General features: G+C 41.7%; 1 protein-coding gene across 1 annotated transcript; it reads right to left on the bottom strand.

Annotated features, from left to right (window-relative positions):
• Positions 1–1,482: 1,482 nt before the first annotated feature.
• LOC128483562 (LON peptidase N-terminal domain and RING finger protein 2-like) lies at positions 1,483–12,216 on the bottom strand. Its single transcript, XM_053459785.1, has 2 exons — positions 11,889–12,216; positions 1,483–1,670 (listed from the first exon to the last, which is right to left on the bottom strand). The coding sequence occupies exons 1-2, from the start codon at positions 12,193–12,195 to the stop codon at positions 1,627–1,629; spliced, it is 351 nt and encodes a 116-aa protein (XP_053315760.1). The 5' UTR covers positions 12,196–12,216; the 3' UTR covers positions 1,483–1,626.
• Positions 12,217–19,872: the final 7,656 nt, after the last annotated feature.

Here is a 19,872-nt window from a genome sequence, read left to right as displayed (position 1 = left end):
ATAAATTACCTGTACCTGAGCTTTACGTCTTTAATGTCAACAAAGTCCCTGGAATAAACATCTGCTGCCGATCTAAGAGATAGAATTACCCCAAAAACTTTGCCTGAAAAGTCCTCGGATATGCAATAAAGTCTCTATATTCCTCCTGGAACAAAATTTGGCAGTTTTCAAAATAATATAAAAAATATTTCAATAATTTCCAAAAATAATTTGTTTCTTTGTGTAGTGATTTTTCTTTACACTAGATGGCGCTGGAAGACCAATAAATTATTCAGCCAGGGATTTTTTTTAACTATTTAATTGTTGTGGTATCTTTACTCAACAATTGTACATCAGGTTTGTTATGTTTCCTTCTGCGTGATGATTATACCTAAAAATATGCAGATTTTAAATATAAAAGGTTTCCTGGACCTGAGAGCAAGTTGGCAACCCCAAAAAATAATCTATACACAAAGGTGGGGAACTGCTTCAATGAATGGTAATATAAACAATGGGCGGGGATAGCAAATTACCCATACCGCCATATCCCACTATTGTGTGACTGCCCGATGGATACGGGCGACCGTACACTCCAAAACTGTAATAACGTTACTTGCAGCCACACATATCCTGTTGATCTCTGCACAAATGTTATTTGGTGGCCTTCAAGTGCCAGAGCCAGTTGGTCATCCTCAGTCAAGACCTGTTTAGAGTCAGGTCCTTTAGTTTTTTAATCCCGCTCCCGCTGATTTTGTGACCATTACCGCCCGCTTCCACAATGTGCGCGTTCCACTCCCGCCCGCTCCCGCAACATATGTGTCCAATCCCACCCGCTCCCGCAACATATGTGTCCAATTCCGCCCGCTCCCGCAACATATGTGGTCAATCACACCCACCCCCTTACCTGTACTGCAGATTTTCTGTGCAGTCCCGCAAGGCTGCCTTCATGTTGCTCCCTTACAGCGTCTCTTCTCTTGTTCCACCCAGGAGCTGAGCAGAGTCATGTGACATGGCGTAAAATCACGTGACTCCGCTGGCTTCCTTTTGCGGAACAAGAGAATAGATGTTGTGAGGGAGCAACGCGAAGGCAGCCTTGCGGGAGTGCGCAGGATTACTGAGACCCGCAGGTACAGTGTCTGACCGCCCGCAGCGCCCGAAAGACCACCCGAGTTTTTTGGTGGGTCCCGCAGAACCCGCATCCCAATGCAGTCCTCTACTTTAGTCTGCTGTTTGTAGTTATTCACCAACAGAAGGCTTGTCAGGAGAGTTGTGGTTTCAGCTCCTTAATTTCACGAACTTCCCTCTGATACATTGTGAAACGCCTTTATTTATGTAAATGTTTCTTTAATACCCCCCCCTCTGTTTTCTATATTGAGCCCCCGTGTTATTTCCTGATAGATCCCTCAGTCTGCTCAATATTCAGCCCTAGGCTGTAGACGATTGTATAGAGTCTATATACAGGTACTCAGTATATTTCATAAGATATTGGAATACTTCAACAAGTTTGTTTAAGGTTTTATTCTGAAAACCCATGACCTTTAAGTAAAGATCAGTATATACATTGCAGACCATTTACAAACACACATGCAGAAGCGCATTAATAAGTATAATGGAGGTTTGTTAAATGCATGTTCCAGCAACATTGTATCACTTTTGTTCTTCTAATGCTTGTCTTTTTTCTTCTTTCCTCCCTGTAAGATATTTAGAAAGAAAAAGAAATACTTAACATCAGAAATTCATATAAATATAAATCACACAAAATAAGTGACAAGTGAGGTCTTAAAAGCTTTTGTTACTTTATATGTATTTCTATTTCAGAGTAATAAAGTGTATCAACTGACTAAAGGCTCCATTTTCTTTTGGAATAATACAGCTATATCATTTTTTTTCTTACTGCATGACTTTACTTCTATGTTGACCCAAATATTATGTCACGTTGCCGCTCCGTCATAGGAGTCCCGGCACATTGCACAGACGTCCACCAGCTGACAGAGACAAGGATCCAGGTCCCCTGTAGCGCTGCAGGGATCTGGATCTTACTCTTATTTGAGGTTGGATTATAAAACAAGGGGTATTTTTCAGAGCATTTCCCTTTAATCGCTTTAATCTTATTTCCCATTAAGACATACTTGCCAGGGGCTGGTAATTGACTCTAAAAAATGAAAAATATACAATATACAAAAATCTTTATGTATTAGTTATTGGCAGGGCTGGATTAAGATCATCATGGGCCTGGTGCTGAGGATTTTGGTGGGCCTTTTTATAGAAATAAAATCAAAAGAAGCTTAACTCCTCAGCATCCATGTGTACTGGATAAGATGACATCAGTGCTAGGCAGATAATATAGGATATAATCTAATGTGATGGGATTGGGAGTACATCAGTACACTAAAAAAGTCATCATACACAGGGTGCCTGAAGTCACTAATCAATTTTAATAAAATATGCAGATTGAAATAGAGTAAATAACACAATAACTTTACTTCTCCTCTCACTGAATTTTGGGCCTGGAAAGAAGTGGCCAGAATAGTAAAAAACAAGAAGCATTTAGTAAATACAAAGAAAAGCAAAGTTAGGAAGACAGACAGATCTATAAGATTAGGCAGAAAGAGCATGTTATAAGAGCTGCCAGAGCACATGCAGAAGAGAGAATTGCTCTGTTAATAAAAAGTGCCACGGCTTCTTTGGTGGAGCACTGGAAGGTCATGTGATGCCTGCGCTCTGTCATAGAAGCCACTGGCTGCCAGAGAGAAGGATTCAAGTCCCCTGCAGCGCTGCGGGGAATATGGATCTTAGTCTTGTAATCAGATCTCTATTTGAGGTTTGATTATAACGAATATAAGACGAGGGATATTTTTCAGACCATTTACTCTGAAAAAACTAGAAAAAATACGGTATTTACCTAATTTCTTCAATTTCTCCTTTCTTGTCATATTTACATGTTAATATAAAACAATTTATAAACACAAAATGCAGCTTTTAAATCATTATTTTATTTATTGAAGGTAAAGAGTTCATCAAAACCTTTTTTACTCATGTGAAAAAATAATGCCATTACTGGTTGCCATCCTTTGCGCAAAAAGTGCAATCAAACATTTGCAATAAATAGCAATATTATTATTAATATTGGTGACTCTTCTTGGCAGAGTTGTCTTAATTCAGCCACATTGGAAGGTTTTCGAGCATTACCTACGGATTTAAGTCAGGACTTTGACTTGGTAGCACCGAACCTTCATTTTGTTTATTTCGAGCCATTAAGAGGTGGACTTGCTTATGTGCTTCGGATCATGGTCCTGCTGCATAACCAACTGCGCTTGTGCTTTAGGTCACAAACTGATGACTGGACATTCTCCTTCAGGATTTTCTGGTAGAGCGCAAAATTCATGGCGTCATCAATTATGGGAAGTCGCCCAGGTCCTGAAACAGCAAAGCAGTCCCAGGCCACCACACTACCACCACCACCGTGTTAGACTGTTGGTATGATGTTATGGAATGCTGTGTTAAGATTTACCAGGAAGCATGTCTTTCAAAAAAATTCCACTTTAGACTCATCAGTCCACAGAATATTATCCCAAAAGTCTTGAGGATCATCAAGATGTATTTTGGCAAATGTCAGACAAGAGTTTGTGTTCTTTTTGTTCATTTTCTCCATTTGTAGATAATGGCTCTCACAGTGCTTTGCTGGAGTCACAGAGCCTTAGAAATTGCTTTGGATGATTTCCAGACTGATAGATGTCAATGACTTTGTTTCTTCTTTGCTCTTGAGTTTCTTCAGATCGTGGCATCATGTGCTGCTTTCTGAGATCTTTAAGCCTACATCACTTTGCAAAAAACTTTCTATTTAATTGATATTTAGATTCAGCAGGGCTGGGAGTAATCATGTCTGGGGGTGTCTAGTGAAATTAAACCCAATTATCATTTAAATTTGGTTAATTAATTGATTCAATAAGTAAGGGGGCAATTACTTTTTCACATAGTGCCAGGTTGAGTAGGATAGCTTATTTCCCTCCCATACATAAAATCTTCATTTGAAAACTGCATTTTGTGTTTTACTGGAGTTGTCTTTATTTAATATTAAAATTAGTTTGATGATCTGAAACATTTCAATGTGACAAATGTGCAAAAGCCAGAAAAAATGGGAAAGAGTGGAAATACTTTTTCACAGTACAATGTATATGTACGCATATTTATTTTTTACTACGTGTTTGTGCATCTATGTTACGCTTTACAGTATAATAAAAGGGGAGGTACAATAAGTGCAGTCATATAATATGTGACGTTGTCTAAAGACAAGGGTACGGTGAGTATTAGTCCCTGTCCCATCATTAGCTGTCCCACTGTGCCAGTCCCTCCACTAGCTCTGCATACCCTCTGAAACTAAATTTAAAATATGGCCCTTTACCTATAGCTTGCTCTGACTCTTTCTCCTGGCTAACATTGTATTGATGACATCAGATGTATCTCAACATTTCAACATTTCAATCTTATGTCTTAGGGTAGCGGCGTCTGGACTGGACGACTTCAAGTAATGAGAGACCTCGTCTAACAGCTCTTCAGGAGATGAAGGCCCCCCGGAAAACCGAGATTTTCAAGCAGCTAAATGGAGGAAAATTTAGCCAGTGTTTAATATGTTGCGCCTACAACATAATTACATTGAATGTTACATGTGTCGATATTCAACATACTCTACTCAATATACTTTTGTAACTAAATATACATACAGTTTTGAAATAATTCTTGAATGATAAATTATTATTAATTGTTGCTATGGCAATAGAATTGTTTAATTCCCAATGTATGTAGTCCATTATGGCTACGGTTCTCAATGCCAATGTAGAGTTCTTCTGTGTATGACCAGGCATGAAGGGTCTTTTTTGTGGCCCCTAGTGGGTGGGGGTCCGACCTACTTATACATTGCGGGTATTTTCTTACATTACATTGGGACCTACCTTCATTGGAGGACACCATATTTTCTGGAGTGACAGCTGGCATTCTCCTGGTCCAGGCAGGGCTGTAGCAAGGGTGAGGCGAGTGAGGCACTCGCCTTGGGCGCACCTGCGAGGGGGCGCACAGCTGCCCGATCAGAAGCTGCAGGTCTGCTTGGGGAGATCACGGACAGTAGCATTTCTATATGGGAGAGGGCGACCGGAAAGGCCCCCTCCCCTGTGCCGGTCTTCAGGGGACTGCACGATTGTGCTCTCCCCATCCAGCCCTGCTCATCAGGCGCCCCCGTGGGCAGTGCGCACCCAGGCACCATCAGCACTGGTCTGGGGTGGAGGTGCCCGATGAGCAGGGCTGGTTGGGGATATCACAATCCCCCTCAAACCGGCCCAACATTTGACAGACCTCACGCTCCCTATTCAGACCTCGTCTTCCGTTCTCCCTTACCACTATGCGACGGCAAATGATGCAGAGCTCCGGGATATGATGTCAAGCAGAGGCCTGGAGTGACAGACCTCGAGCTCCCACCACAGGATGGAAGATAGAAGATGATGGAAGATGAGAAAAGTAATAGATGGGAGAAAGGGCTGTGTATAGATGTGTGTTTGTAAGCTGGTGTGTGTGTGTGAGGGCTGTGTATATGTGTGTGTTTGTAAGCTGGTGTGTGTGTAAGTGCTGTGTGTGTGTTTGTAAGCTGGTGTATGTGTATGGGCAATATGTGTGTGTGTGTATGAGCAGTGTGTGTGGGCAGTGTGTGTGTGGGCAGTGTGTGTGTGTATGGGTAGCGTGTGTGTGTGTATGGGCAGTGTAGGTATTTCTGTGTTTGTAAGCTGGTGTGTGTGTATATGTGTGTGTGTAAATGTAGGGGAGTGTGAGGGCAGTGTATGTGTATACACGTGTTAAAGGGCAGGTGTGTGTAAGCTGTGTGTGTGCGTGTGTAAGGGCAGTGTAGGTATTTGTATGTTTGTAAGCTGGTGTATGTGTATATGCATATTAATGGGCAGGTGTGTGTGTGTGAGGGCAGTCGCGTGTAAGGGCAGTGTATGTGTGTGTTTATGGGCAGTCGTGTGTAAGGGCAGTGTATGCATATATGTGTGTTTATGGGCAGTTGTGTATAAGGGCAGTGTATGCGTATATGCGTGATAATGAACAGGTGTGTGTAAAGGCAACATGTATGTGTGTTTGTGTGTTTATGTGTTTATGGACAGGTGTGTGTAAGGGCAGTGTAAATAAAACAACCTCTGTAAAAAAAAATAGCTGGGGGGTGCAATTTTCCATTGTTGCCTCGGGTGCAAAAGGGCCTAGCTCCGGCTCTTGGTCCAGGTGCCACAGAAGGGCACCATCTGTCACCCAGAAATGTGGAAGTAGGTCTGATCGCCCATACTACATGTAGCACTATATGTGTCTCATAGACAGAACCCAGTGACTCCCTCTTGGATGTTCGGGAAAGTGTCACCAGACTGCTTTGAAGTATTCAGTAGCTACCAACAGCACTCAGGTTAATGATCTCGCTAATTACTTATCGTTAAATGCTGCTTATTACTCAAACCGTGTCATAAGCATTCAAACAAAGAAAAGGAATCCCAGCACTCCAAACAGCTTCCAGTCTCTAGGACACTTTATTAAGCGAAAACAAACAAAAGCAACGTTTCGGCCAAACAGGGCCTTTGTCAAGCTGTCATAAGCAGACACACAGCGTTCACAGGTGCTCCCCGATCCACCCAGAACTGGTTTACGTTCCTCCTACTCCACAGGTAGCTATGATTTTAGATAATCTGCTATTGGACAGAACATAAAAAAACCTAACATGGCAAACATTCGTCAATCTAAATATGTCAGCGTCCGCAGAGCAGGGTGAGAGACAAGGAACGTTCCCTCTCTCACCCAAACGTCCAATTTTGCACCAAAGAATGAATGAGCCCCATAATTCTTGTAAGAGCCTAGCTGGGAACTCTTAAGGTTTGACCCGGAGTCCGTGGTTTGTTGCCCAAATATCAGCGTCTCCGGATGATGGAGTAAAATCTCCAGATCACATGGTCTGGAACTGACTCTGTCCTATTCTACACTGCTGTGATCATACATAAGACCCCTACTTGGTGCTTTTGATACCAGTATGTTATGGATGATATCCCTGCTTGAATGCAGGTGACTCAGTTAAGCGCATCTTTAAAAAAAATGACAAGTCTTACAATTTGGCAAATCACTCCAAAGAATCTTCTTGACGTGCTATTAAAGGGTTAATACCTAAATAGTTGTAGTCAGCTGACTAAAGAAGCTCTCCAAGGTATGCCTAACTGGCACTGATGTCACGTCTGATGGTTCAACTGACCTGAGGCTATCAGAGATGAGTCCAGTCTTGGACATGCGCCTCTACTTCCGTCATTCCCCCTCTCCATCTAAGAAGGTTCTGCACTTTAATGCATTGCTGGGCTCTGAGCAGACATTTCAACACCTGAAAGACCCTCTAAGCCCAGTCTAATGGTAGGAGGGCACAGATCAACCACCAGTACAAATATTTTAAGTAACAAAAAAGGTTTTTACGTTCCATTCTCAGGATGGCATCCTACATAGACACGTAACAGTGCGACGGCGGCAGGCACCTAACACGCTGCCACCAGCGTAATGTCCTTAATGTATGATGGCGCTATATACAACAATAAATAATAATAATAATCATACAACAGGCCATTAACCCCTTCAGGACCGGGATTTTGATACTAACGTGTCGCTAAAGGACCGGAGCCGTTTTTGTGTTTTTGCCATGTCTTTCTTCAACTGTAATTTCTCTCTTATCAATTGGTGCACCCACACAAATCATATATTGTTTTTTTCAGCACAAGTAGGGCTTGAAACCATATTAAGCTGGGTAGTACATTATTTTGTTTGAAATAAACTGGAAAAAGTGGGGAAAAAATGAAAAGAACGCATTTTTTTACAGTTTTTTATATGCATACAAATTGTACACACATTGAACCAATGGGAAAAAATTATCCCAAATATATTCACTAAGTTGTCCTGATTTGGAAACCACCCAACATGGCCAGGATTTTTATCTATTTTGACCGGTATAAGGCAAATATTGCAAGGCATGCATCATGTTTTTGAAATGTAATTGTTTTCAAATTTGGCATGGTAGTCTAATAACTGCAATAGTTGTCACAGATACTGATTATCCCCCCAAAATTATATGTTTATGAACAGTAGATAAGTCAAGGTGTACAACTAGGGTCATTTAGACACTTTTCAAACAGGGATTTTATCGCCAATTGCTGCCAAATTTTTAGGTATTTTTATATTTTTTTTGCATATGTTGCAATGTTGGTTTAGATTTTATATTATATTTTGTATAGAATATGTGCAACTGCAGAAAAAAAACACCAAATTGTGTTCACCAACATCCCCCGGTTCCAACAAGGCCTCACATGCATGGTTCATGCATTTTTTGAGGAAGCTATGAGGGCAAAACTAGAACATGCGCATTTTAGTTTTCAAATTTGGAATTTTCAGAAATTGGTTTGCTGGGCCCATATCCCATTTGGGACATTTTGGAAGCCCCCTACTGTAAATTACCCCATAAAAGTATATATTTATGAACAGTAGACAAGTCAAGGTGTTCAACTAGGGTAGTTTTGACAGTTTTCAGCCAGCCATTTCTTCACTGAAGTCTGCCAAACTTCACAGGGAAATTATTTTATTGCGTTTTTAATGCATACATTTCAATCTTGCAATTTATTTCTTGCACAGCATATGTGTAACACTGGAAGAAAACACCACATTTTGTTCACCAACATCCCCCGGTTCCAACAAGGCCTCACATGCATGGTTCATGCATTTTTTGAGGAAGCTATGAGGGCAAAACTGGAACATGTGCATTTACAAATTTTTTTAAATATTTTTTTTTATCAGATTACTTGTAAGTGACAGGTTTAGGCCGCTGACATCAATCAGGGAGACCGATCAATAATCAGTGACTTAAAATGTCACCGACAAGTGATCAGGTAATAATTATGATTTTTTTTATTTATTAATAATTTGTGTTTTTTCATAATTAACCTAGATGACCCCTCTCTCTTTGTAGAGCAGGGTCATCCGTGGGCTGCCATAATGATCCGATCACTCCTATTGGCCAGGAGCGATCTGATCAGCCCAGCCCAGCATTTGACCTGGAAGCACCCTGGACTTTCAGGTCAGTGCTGTTATTTTTTTTATTATTATTATTATTTTATAAAAAAAAAATGTATTATTAATTTTTTGTACATTTTTTTTTCACTCTTTCAATGCTGATGCTCCATTGAAGCACAGCATTGACTGATATTTAGTCCCCACAAGCTTGTGGGGACTAATATTAACCCCTGCAATGCTGCAATGGGGGGTCATACACAATCGCAGCATTGAAGGGGTTAATTGAGGAAGAGGGGGGTAGGGGTTAACTGAGCAAGGGAGGGGGTGGAGGGGGTGGGGGGGCTGGTCTCCACACTCATGTGGAGACCAAAGAACCCTGTCTCCCTGTCCCTGAAGCTGCCTCTGGCAGCTGGGACACAATCTCCAATAGACTGGAGATTGTAGGGGAGGAGTCTCTCTGATCAGTCCTACAGGACTGATCAGAGGACTTCTGGGGGTTGTTTTTGCAGCAGAGCCCCCTACAAAACGGGAATTAACCCCTTCAATGCCGCGATTGCGGCATTGAAGGGGTTAACGCTGCACTGACGCTCTCATGGAGCGATCAGGCAGCAGGGGGGTGTTGGATCAGGTCCCCACACCCTCCCCCTCTTCCCTGAAGCTGCCTGTGGCAGCTGAAACCGCGATTGCAGATTTTTCGGCAATCGCTGTTTCTGCCTACAAAATCACTCCGTGGGAGTGATCGTAGGCTTGGGGGCGGGCTTAGACAGGCTGTGCTGTCTGCCCAGGAGTCCTGGGCAGACAGCAGCAGCAGCGCCCCCACGATCACCGCGATTGTGGTGATGTGGGGGCGTTTTTTGGAGGAGACGTACCTGGTACGTCCCGGTCTACCGGTGACTGTTAACCAGGAAGTACCAGGTACGTCCCGGTACTGAAGGGGTTAAAATACAGAAATAGGGCTGCAACTAACGATTATTTTAATAATCGATTAGTTGGCCGATTATTTTTTCGATTAATCGATTCATCGGATAAAAAAATGCAATTTTTTAAAATTTTAAATAATGTAATAAAAAATTTACAATTTCATCTCTTTATTGCAATGGCCTCTCTCTATTCACCTTCTTATTTTACTGACATAATAATAAAAGCTACAAGAACCCAAACACGGTGTTTCTCAAACTAGGTTTTAATACAAAGTTATTAGTAAATATTAATTCATATGTTAACTATTTTTCATATTTAATAAAAACTATGAGAAAAAAAGCCTTGTTTAAATTTTTTTTATTTACCAAACTGCCCCCGGTTATGCACATCAGACCCCCAGCTTGCCACTCTGCCCCCATATATGCCTTATACCTCTTATATGCCAGATTCCACTGTGCCCCCTGATATACCACTGTGCCCCTGATATGCCTTATACTCCTTATATGCCAGTGATATGCAACTGAGCCCCCTGATATACCTTTTACCCCCAGATGTTTTATGACCCCCTGATATACCTAATATCGATATGCCTTATACCCCCTATATGCCCTGAAATTCATAATACCCCCCATACACCACTATAACTCACCCATACACAACTTTGGCTCCTCCCCCTCCCATACACCACTCTGACTCCTCCCCCTCCCATACACGAATCTGACTCCTCCCCCTCCCATACACCACTCTGGCTCCTCCCCCTCCCATACACCACTCTGGCTCCTCCCCCTCCCATACTCCACTCTGGCTCCTCCCCCTCCCATACACCACTCTGGCTCCTCCCCCTCCCATACTCCACTCTGCCTCCTCCCCCTCCCATACACCACTCTGCCTCCTCCCCCTCCCATACATCAATTTGGCTCCTCCCCCTCCCATACATCACTTTGCCTCCTCCCCCTCCCATATACCACTTTGCCTCCTCCCCCCTCCCATACTCCACTCTGCCTCCTCCCCCCTCCCATACAACTCTGGCCCCTTTCCCTCCCATACTCCACTCTGCCTCCTGTCAGCAACGGATCTTCACTAGCCACCAGGGAGCCGGGTAGAGAGGCAGAGTGGCGTATGGGAGGGGGAGGAGCCACAGTGGTGTATGGGAGGGTGGCTCCCATACACCCCTCTGACTCCTCCCCCCTCCCATACACCGCTCTGCCTCTCTACCCGGCTCCGTTACTGACAGTAACGGAGGCTGTCTGTGCGATGCAGACACCCACCAGCTGACAGAGAGGATGATTCTCTGTCAGCCTGTGAGTGTCTGCATCGCACAGACAGCCTCCGTTACTCACCTTCACTTACACTGCGGCTTCTATGAAGCTGCAGTGAAAGTCCTTGTCAGTAACGAAGCCGGGAGAGAGGCAGAGTGATGTATGGGAGGGGGAGGAGTCAGAGGGGTGTATGGGAGGGGGGAGGGAGACGGAAGTGAGAGACCGGCCGACAGTGAGGGGAATCCAGGTCCCCTGCAGCGTTGCGGGGGATCTGGATTCTAGTGTTATAATCCGATCTCTTTTTGAGATCGGATTATTATAAGGAGAGGAGTTTTTCAGAGCATTTGCTCTGAAAAAAAACTCTTTTTATAATCGATAAAAATCGATTCGATTAATGGATGATGAAATTCGTTGCCAACGATTTTCATAATCGATTATTATCGATTTTATCGATTAGTTGTTTCAGCCCTATACAGAAACGCATTGATAATGATCACTGTCCACAATTTTACAGAAACTCAATATGCGCTGGCTATGGATGAGTTAATCCCGGTATATAATAGCAATGATCATATATAATGTGATATATGATCTACTCTTATATCATCATGAGGATCACATATAGACATTTAAATGCCCCCCATGGGACCTCCTACAGAAACTCACCCATCGCAACTCCTCTGGAGGCCACTTTTGCTGCCTCTTCGTGGTCCTGGAGTGAGAGCAGATCGCGCAGGTCGCTTCTCACCCTGTTCAGTCTGGTTTCGCTCTGCAGGCACTTCTCCAGCAAGTTGCATAAAAGGGTGTTACATTTCAGCTCCTGGGCACCCCTGGGCTTCAGCTTCTGCTTGCAAACGTGGCACCTGTCCACTGCTGGCCCCCGCAAGCACCTTTTGCAGAAAGAGTGGCCGCATCTTACAGTTACAGGGTCCCAGAGGGCCTGCTGGCAGGAGGGGCAGTTAAAGACATCCATGGGTCACAGGAGGGTAACTCTCCACCCCGCTTGGCACGCAGCGGATCCGGACTCCGGCGGAGACAAAGTGGGAAGAAGAAGAAGCACAAAGAGCCCCTGACATAACATGTGCGGCAACATTACATAAAGTGTGTGCTCACGTGACCGGCAGGGGTGGCATCCCATTGGCTGTCTCTGGGCTGCCCTCCCTTGTTGTGAAACAGCCCATGTTGTTGGTTTCATAAGGGCTGCGATGAAGAGGGGGGCAGGCGCAGGCGCAGGCTGTTTACATGTGTGTAGGGAACAGTGGCGACTCTAGAAACAATATATAAGGGGGGCACACAAGATACCACAGTCAAACTGGGGGGGCATTAATAATTTCCACCATTAAATCATACCACTGAAAACACACACACACACACACATATATATATATATATATATCTATATATATATATTGCCAAAAGTAATGTGCTATGGAATGATACTTTTGTTATTGGACAATACAATACTTGATCATTCAACATGGGAAGCCTGAAGCCACCATTTAGTACGACTAATCCTTGAAATCCTTTAAACAACACAATACCTTAACTTTTCCACTAAATGATTTCAGGGCCTAATATTAGTCCCTGCTGCCGATATATATATAAATATATATATAAATATTAGACCCTGCTGCCGATAGCAGGTATAGATTAACACATTAACACACAAACCCAGCTTTGCATGTATAGATCAATTGAAATACACTTGTGATCTCAGCACTGAAGGTATATATCAAATAAACAGAACCAGACATACAAATCCTGTATTTGCAGGTATACAATAATAATATATGAAATGAAGCATTGCAGGTATAGATCAAATCAATACATGGAAACAGCATTGCAGGTATTAATCAACTGAACAAGACATACAAACCCTGTATTTGCAGGTATACATAAATAATATATGGAAACATAGCATAGCAGATATGGATCTACAGAATAACACAGAAACTCAACTTTGCAGGTATAGATCAATTGGAATTCACATAAAAACACGGCATTAAAGGTATATTTAAAACCCCCTAAATTACAGGGATAGATCACAGTGTTATGCCTTTCAGCAAGTTTTATGTTATGTTGTGATGCTTATTTACTGTGTTTCATTGCCCTTAGAGGTGCATTTAATATCTTTACCTGGTGACCTTTTGCATACCACAACCTGGTAGCTTCAGACTAGCTGGATAGACAAATTGTTACTTGTGAGCCACTGTAGCTACCCATCATCCTAGTGGGCCAGGAAATTAGGTCACAGGAAAAGTGTCAGCAGCCATCTTACTTTCACAGTTTAATAGTTCCAGTACAGCCCCAGAGTCATCCAGCTCCATCTTGGTTATCAGCCTATCTGTAGCATCGCTGGTAGGTTTAATCCTCTTTCCCTAGTTAGACTAGAGTGTCAGGATTGTATACTTTATGTACTGTATATATTGATTGAGTGTTATTTTCTTGTTCCCAGTTTTACTCTAACTTCCCTACAATAAAAGTTGAAATGTGCACCCAGCGTCTGCCTCAATGAATTGTTAGGGGAGAAGAGTTTAGCTGCCTGTCTAATTATACCTCAACCACGTGTAAGGAGGACAGAACACACAGGTTGCACACCCCAACCACACTGCCCACATAGAACCTGGCCAGCACCCAGATAACACACATACGATTTGCCATCTTTGTCCCATATACACCCTGTCTGTGCCATCTTGGTCCCCAAGGCTCAAACATCCTGCTAGTGCCATCTTTGCCCTTCCACAATTATACATCTATGATACACACAATCACATTAACTCATGCTCTCCCTCATTCAGACAAATCATCTACATATTAACTCATGCTCTCCCTCATTCAGACAATTCATCCATTTTAAGAAACTACACCCCTTGGAGCTTCAAATGAGGGGCTACATGTATTTCTAGGACAAAAGTTGAGTGCACAAATAATGATGGAATATGTTGCTTTGGCTTGAAAATATGTTTTTTCTAACCATAATGACATGTTCATTTGTGTCTTGCGCACTCCAGGTTTGTACTAGAAACACATGCAGCCCCTCATTTGATGCGCCAAGGGGTGTAGTTCTTGCAAATATGTACTTTTTGTGCCATAATTTAACTTCTAACGTGAGCAGTAATGCCATGTCAAGGCTTCAACCCTAATTACTGACCATTCACACGCCTTTCATATCTCCATTCACTCACAGAAGCACACGCCATTCTTTCCCCTTACAATCCCAAAGAAATGATGGTAAAGGGAGAAAAAAAAATCACTTTTACAGCAAAAATAAGTTTTGCAGTAAAAATGCAAGGCGCTCCAGGGATGATATGGTTACTCACGTACCGCACAGGCTAAATGGCTGATTTTAATATTTGCAGTTCATCAGGATTTCAAAAATTGCCTCCCTCTACCGTTGGCTAAATTTAACCCCATGATCAAAGGGATCATAGGATTAAAAATTAGTATCGGCCATTTTTAAAAAGGGAATGTGACTTTTTAAAACTATATGATCGCTGTGGTAACATTGGCTATCACAGTGATCATTTAGCTAGAATACTTAAACTTTTTTTTTTTTTTTTAAAGTTAAACTACTTTATGTTTAAATAATTTATTTTGGGGGTCTCTAGGCAATTTTGATCTTTTTTTATCTGCCTTTAGAGACCCCCCAAATCATTTTTTTTACATTTTTATTTTTTTTAACTTAATATGTTTTATTCTTTTTTTACAATCTATATACCTCTTTAACTGACAATTGTCAGTTGTTAATAAAGTTGCGCGGTGATGTCATCGCGTCATTGCGCGAGACGTCACCGGGCAGATCGGGTGGCCCCGGTGATGCCCTTCAGTGTGAGGGTCAGATCGCCGGGGTAGGTGGTGATGGAGGTCCACAGACCTCCATGAAGGTAAGATAGTGCTAGTGACGGCATGGTGCCGTCGTTAGCACCTGACTGGGACTGCTAGCGACGGCACCACGCCGTCGTTAGCAGTCAAGGACTGTCCTGGGTGGTTACAAATTCGGCGGGGGGCAACAGGGGGGCAAGGAATAACCTAGGGGGGGCAATTGCCCCCCCTTGCCCCCCTGTAGCGACGCCACTGGTAGGGAAGCCAAACATGTGCAGGTGTTACAGGAACATGTATGTATGCAATGCACGCTAAATATATATATATATATATATATATATAAATGCCAGATTATTCTTAACGGATTTTTCGGTTTTTGAAAATCAACGCTTTTCAGCCCATCTAGCCTGTACATTATTCCTGATGTAGAGACTCAGAATTTAATACTTAATCAGTCGTTGGTCTCTTAGAATCATGACCTTTATGTCTGACCCATGCATGCTTAAATCCCCTCAATGTATTAATGTATGCCACTTCTGATGGGAGGCTGTTCCATTTATCTACTGCCCACTCAGTAAAGTATCTGATTTGGTCCTTGAAACTCTTTCATATTCAAGCTTATGACTGTTGCATGCATGTTTAAACACTCCAGCCATCGCATACACATTAATGCGTATGAAAGCTGCGGGGTGCCCTGAACTTGTCATAGTGTCCCCTTTTAGATGCATGGAGGTTAATTAGCAGAATCACCCCATATGTATCTGCCCTTTCCCTGCCCAGCAGCTATTTTCAGTGCAAGAGGTGTGTTCGGCCAAACGCATCTCCCTATCCAGCTCCAGCTTTCATAAACCCCTCCATGCGCAGAAAGAGCTCCTATTGATTTCAATGGGATTCGTTTCTTGCAACTGATTGGCAGCTTGAAGGAAAACGTCTGTGAGTTCTCTCAAGTAAAACATTATATACAATTATTTTATTCGCTGTAAGTAAAAAGCAGACAGTTGTTTTAGTGACTTCGAGACGTGACTAGGTCCGCTTGCCCTGGGTTAGGGTGAACCATGAGCTTTTAGCACCTCTCCTGAATGATTGACCATCCTTGACCACCAGAGACCCCCAAACAGCCCTCCACCTTTTATGTAGGGGTGATAAAGGAACAGTACCAAATTCTAAGAAGTTTTGATGAGCTTTATTTTGTTGCGCTCTAAATCTACAAGAGGGAATAGTGGATACAGTTCACAAAATGTACATTTTTATTGAATGTATAAAAGGATTTAGTTTGATAGATATCCGAAATATGTAAGATAGAAAGAAAAATACAGTATTTAGGGACTGCACCCTAATAGACAATAGAAATAATGTTATTGTTAAAAAATATCTAAATAACTTTTTGTTTTTGTAATTATAAGATCAATAACATGTTCAACATGTTATACTTTGCGTCTGGAGCAAGAAAGTCAAAGAGAGATCACGTTGTGATGTCACACTAGTCACCCCTAGTAACTGCTGCAACATTCTGTTTGTGCTCAGTCACATCTGAGTCTCTGACAGATCTTCACACCTACACCCTTGGAGCTGATACTCGTCATCCCAGCACAGAAATCCTTGGATATGGGTGAGATCTTGGAGGTTTACTACTTAAAATCTGACTTTTAGATTTGGGGGTTGTAGTTAGAGAGGTTTTAGTTGTATAGTACTACTACTCCTGTGCCATTTGCTGAAGCCTCGTGTCTCAACAAAGGGTATGAAGATCCATTCTCTTCTTCGTAATTTTGGACTTCTGAAGAGCTTTTGATGGATTAGCCAAGCGACTCATGTAACATTTGCTATAGACTGGGAATTGTATCTAGATCTATTCCATTGTTGCTGACCTTGAAAATTGGGGGTTCTAGCTAAGGAGGGTCCACATGATTAGAACCACATCTCGTGTACCATTTGCTGGAGACTGGTGACTCTGCAAAGGGTTCCAAGATCATTTTAATTTCTGCTGACCATGAGCTTTGGGTGTTCTAGCAAAGGAGGTCCTAATTGATTAGAGCAGCAATTAGTGTACCATTTCTTGGAGACTAATGAAACTACAAAATTGATCAAAAACCTTCTCCACCCTAATAGACAATAGAAATAATGTGCTTGTTAACAAATATCTAAATAACTATTTGTTTTTGTAATTATCAGATTAATAATATGTTCAACATGCTATACTTTGCGACTGGAGCAAGAATGTCAAAGAGAGATCACGTTGTGATATCACAGAAGTCACCACTAGTAACTGCTGCAACAGTCTCTGACAGATCTTCACACCTACACCCTTGGAGCTGATACTCGTCTTCATAGCACAGAAATCATTGGATATGGGTGAGAGCTTGAAGGTTTACTACTTAAAAATCTGACCTTTAGATTTGGGGGTTGTAGTTAGAGAGGTTTTAGTTGTATAGTACTACTACTCCTGTGCCATATGCTGGGTATAAACATCCATTCTGTTCTTCATAATTTGGGGTTTCTAAAGAGCTTCTGATGGATTAGCCCAGCGACTCATGTAACATTCCACTACATTGTTGCTATGCTTGAGGTTTGGGGGTCTAGTTAAGGAGGTTCTAATTAATTAGAGCATTAACTTGTGTACTGTTTGTTAGAGATTGGTGCCTCCACAAAGGGTATCATACGTTTTTCCATTGCTTCCAACATTGAGATTTGATAGCTGTAGCAAATTAGGTTCTAATTGATAAATTAGAACTTGTATGTAGTTTATTAGAGACAAATGCCTCATCAAAAGGTGTCATGATTGATTCCATTACTGCTAACCTTGCGATTTGAAGGTCTTACTTCAGGAGGATAAATCTGATATGAGTAGCAACTCTTGATTGGTTGTTTTTTTGTAAGACTATTGCCTCTCAAAGACCTTGAGATTTATTGGTGTAGCTAAGTAGGGTCTAATTAATTAGAGCATTAACTAACGTACCATATGTTTAAGTATGGTGCCTCTGACAAGGGTATCAACATTGTTTTAATAATATAATAATTTTAATAATATTTGCAGTTCATCAGGATTTCAAAAATTGCCTCCCTCTACCGTTGGCTAAATTTAACCCCATGATCAAAGGGATCATAGGATTAAAAATTAGTATCGGCCATTTTTAAAAAGGGAATGTGACTTTTCAAAGCTATATGATCGCTGTGGTAACATTGGCTATCACAGTGATCATTTAGCTAGAATACTTAAACTTTATTTTTTTTTTTTAAAGTTAAACTACTTTATGTTTAAATAATTTATTTTGGGGGTCTCTAGGCAATTTTGATCTTTTTTTATCTGCCTTTAGAGACCCCCCAAATCATTTTTTTTACATTTTTATTTTTTTTAACTTAATATTTTTTATTCTTTTTTTACAATCTATATACCGTTGGAAAGGTGAGTCGATTACCTTTCCAACGGTATATGTTGGGGGTATGTAGCTGCTTAGATGCCTGAGATACAGGCATCTAAGCAGAATGCCCCCATACCTCTTTAACTGACAATTGTCAGTTGTTAATAAAGTTGCGCGGTGATGTCATCGCGCGAGACGTCACCGGGCAGATCGGGTGGCCCCGGTGATGCCCTTCAGTGTGAGGGTCAGATCGTCGGGGTAGGTGGTGATGGAGGTCCACAGACCTCCATGAAGGTAAGATAGTGCTAGTGACGGCATATATATATTTATATATATATAAATGCCAGATTATTCTTAACGGATTTTTCGGTTTTTGAAAATCAACGCTTTTCAGCCCATCTAGCCTGTACATTATTCCTGATGTAGAGACTCAGAATTTAATACTTAATCAGTCGTTGGTCTTCTCTTAGAATCATGACCTTTATGTCTGACCCATGCATGCTTAAATCCCCTCAATGTATTAATATATGCCACTTCTGATGGGAGGCTGTTCCATTTATCTACTGCCCACTCAGTAAAGTATCTGATTTGGTCCTTGAAACTCTTTCATATTCAAGCTTATGACTGTTGCATGCATGTTTAAACACTCCAGCCATCGCATACACATTAATGCGTATGAAAGCTGCGGGGTGCCCTGAACTTGTCATAGTGTCCCCTTTTAGATGCATGGAGGTTAATTAGCAGAATCACCCCATATGTATCTGCCCTTTCCCTGCCCAGCAGCTATTTTCAGTGCAAGAGGTGTGTTCGGCCAAACGCATCTCCCTATCCAGCTCCAGCTTTCATAAACCCCTCCATGCGCAGAAAGAGCTCCTATTGATTTCAATGGGATTCGTTTCTTGCAACTGATTGGCAGCTTGAAGGAAAACGTCTGTGAGTTCTCTCAAGTAAAACATTATATACAGTTATTTTATTTGCTGTAAGTAAAAAGCAGACAGTTGTTTTAGTGACTTCGAGACGTGACTAGGTCCGCTTGCCCTGGGTTAGGGTGAACCATGAGCTTTTAGCACCTCTCCTGAATGATTGACCATCCTTGACCACCAGAGACCCCCAAACAGCCCTCCACCTTTTATGTAGGGGTGATAAAGGAACAGTACCAAATTCTAAGAAGTTTTGATGAGCTTTATTTTGTTGCGCTCTAAATCTACAAGAGGGAATAGTGGATACAGTTCACAAAATGTACATTTTTATTGAATGTATAAAAGGATTTAGTTTGATAGATATCCGAAATATGTAAGATAGAAAGAAAAATACAGTATTTAGGGACTGCACCCTAATAGACAATAGAAATAATGTTATTGTTAAAAAATATCTAAATAACTTTTTGTTTTTGTAATTATAAGATCAATAACATGTTCAACATGTTATACTTTGCGTCTGGAGCAAGAAAGTCAAAGAGAGATCACGTTGTG

Source organism: Spea bombifrons, chromosome 3, assembly GCF_027358695.1.
Source record: "Spea bombifrons isolate aSpeBom1 chromosome 3, aSpeBom1.2.pri, whole genome shotgun sequence".
Taxonomy (NCBI): domain Eukaryota; kingdom Metazoa; phylum Chordata; class Amphibia; order Anura; family Pelobatidae; genus Spea; species Spea bombifrons.
Note: the sequence above shows the minus strand (reverse complement) of the source record. Positions and strands in the feature narration are given on the sequence as shown.

What these genes read in the sequence shown, in the direction of transcription:
- LOC128483562 (XM_053459785.1), bottom strand. Translation starts at nt 12,195, where the DNA reads ATGGATGTCTTTAACTGCCCCTCCTGCCAGCAGGCCCTCTGGGACCCT. An exon ending in CTCCAGAGGAGTTGCGATGG is followed by an intron (nt 1,671 to 11,888) that starts GTGAGTTTCTGT and finishes AATATCTTACAG; the next exon opens with GGAGGAAAGAAGAAAAAAGA.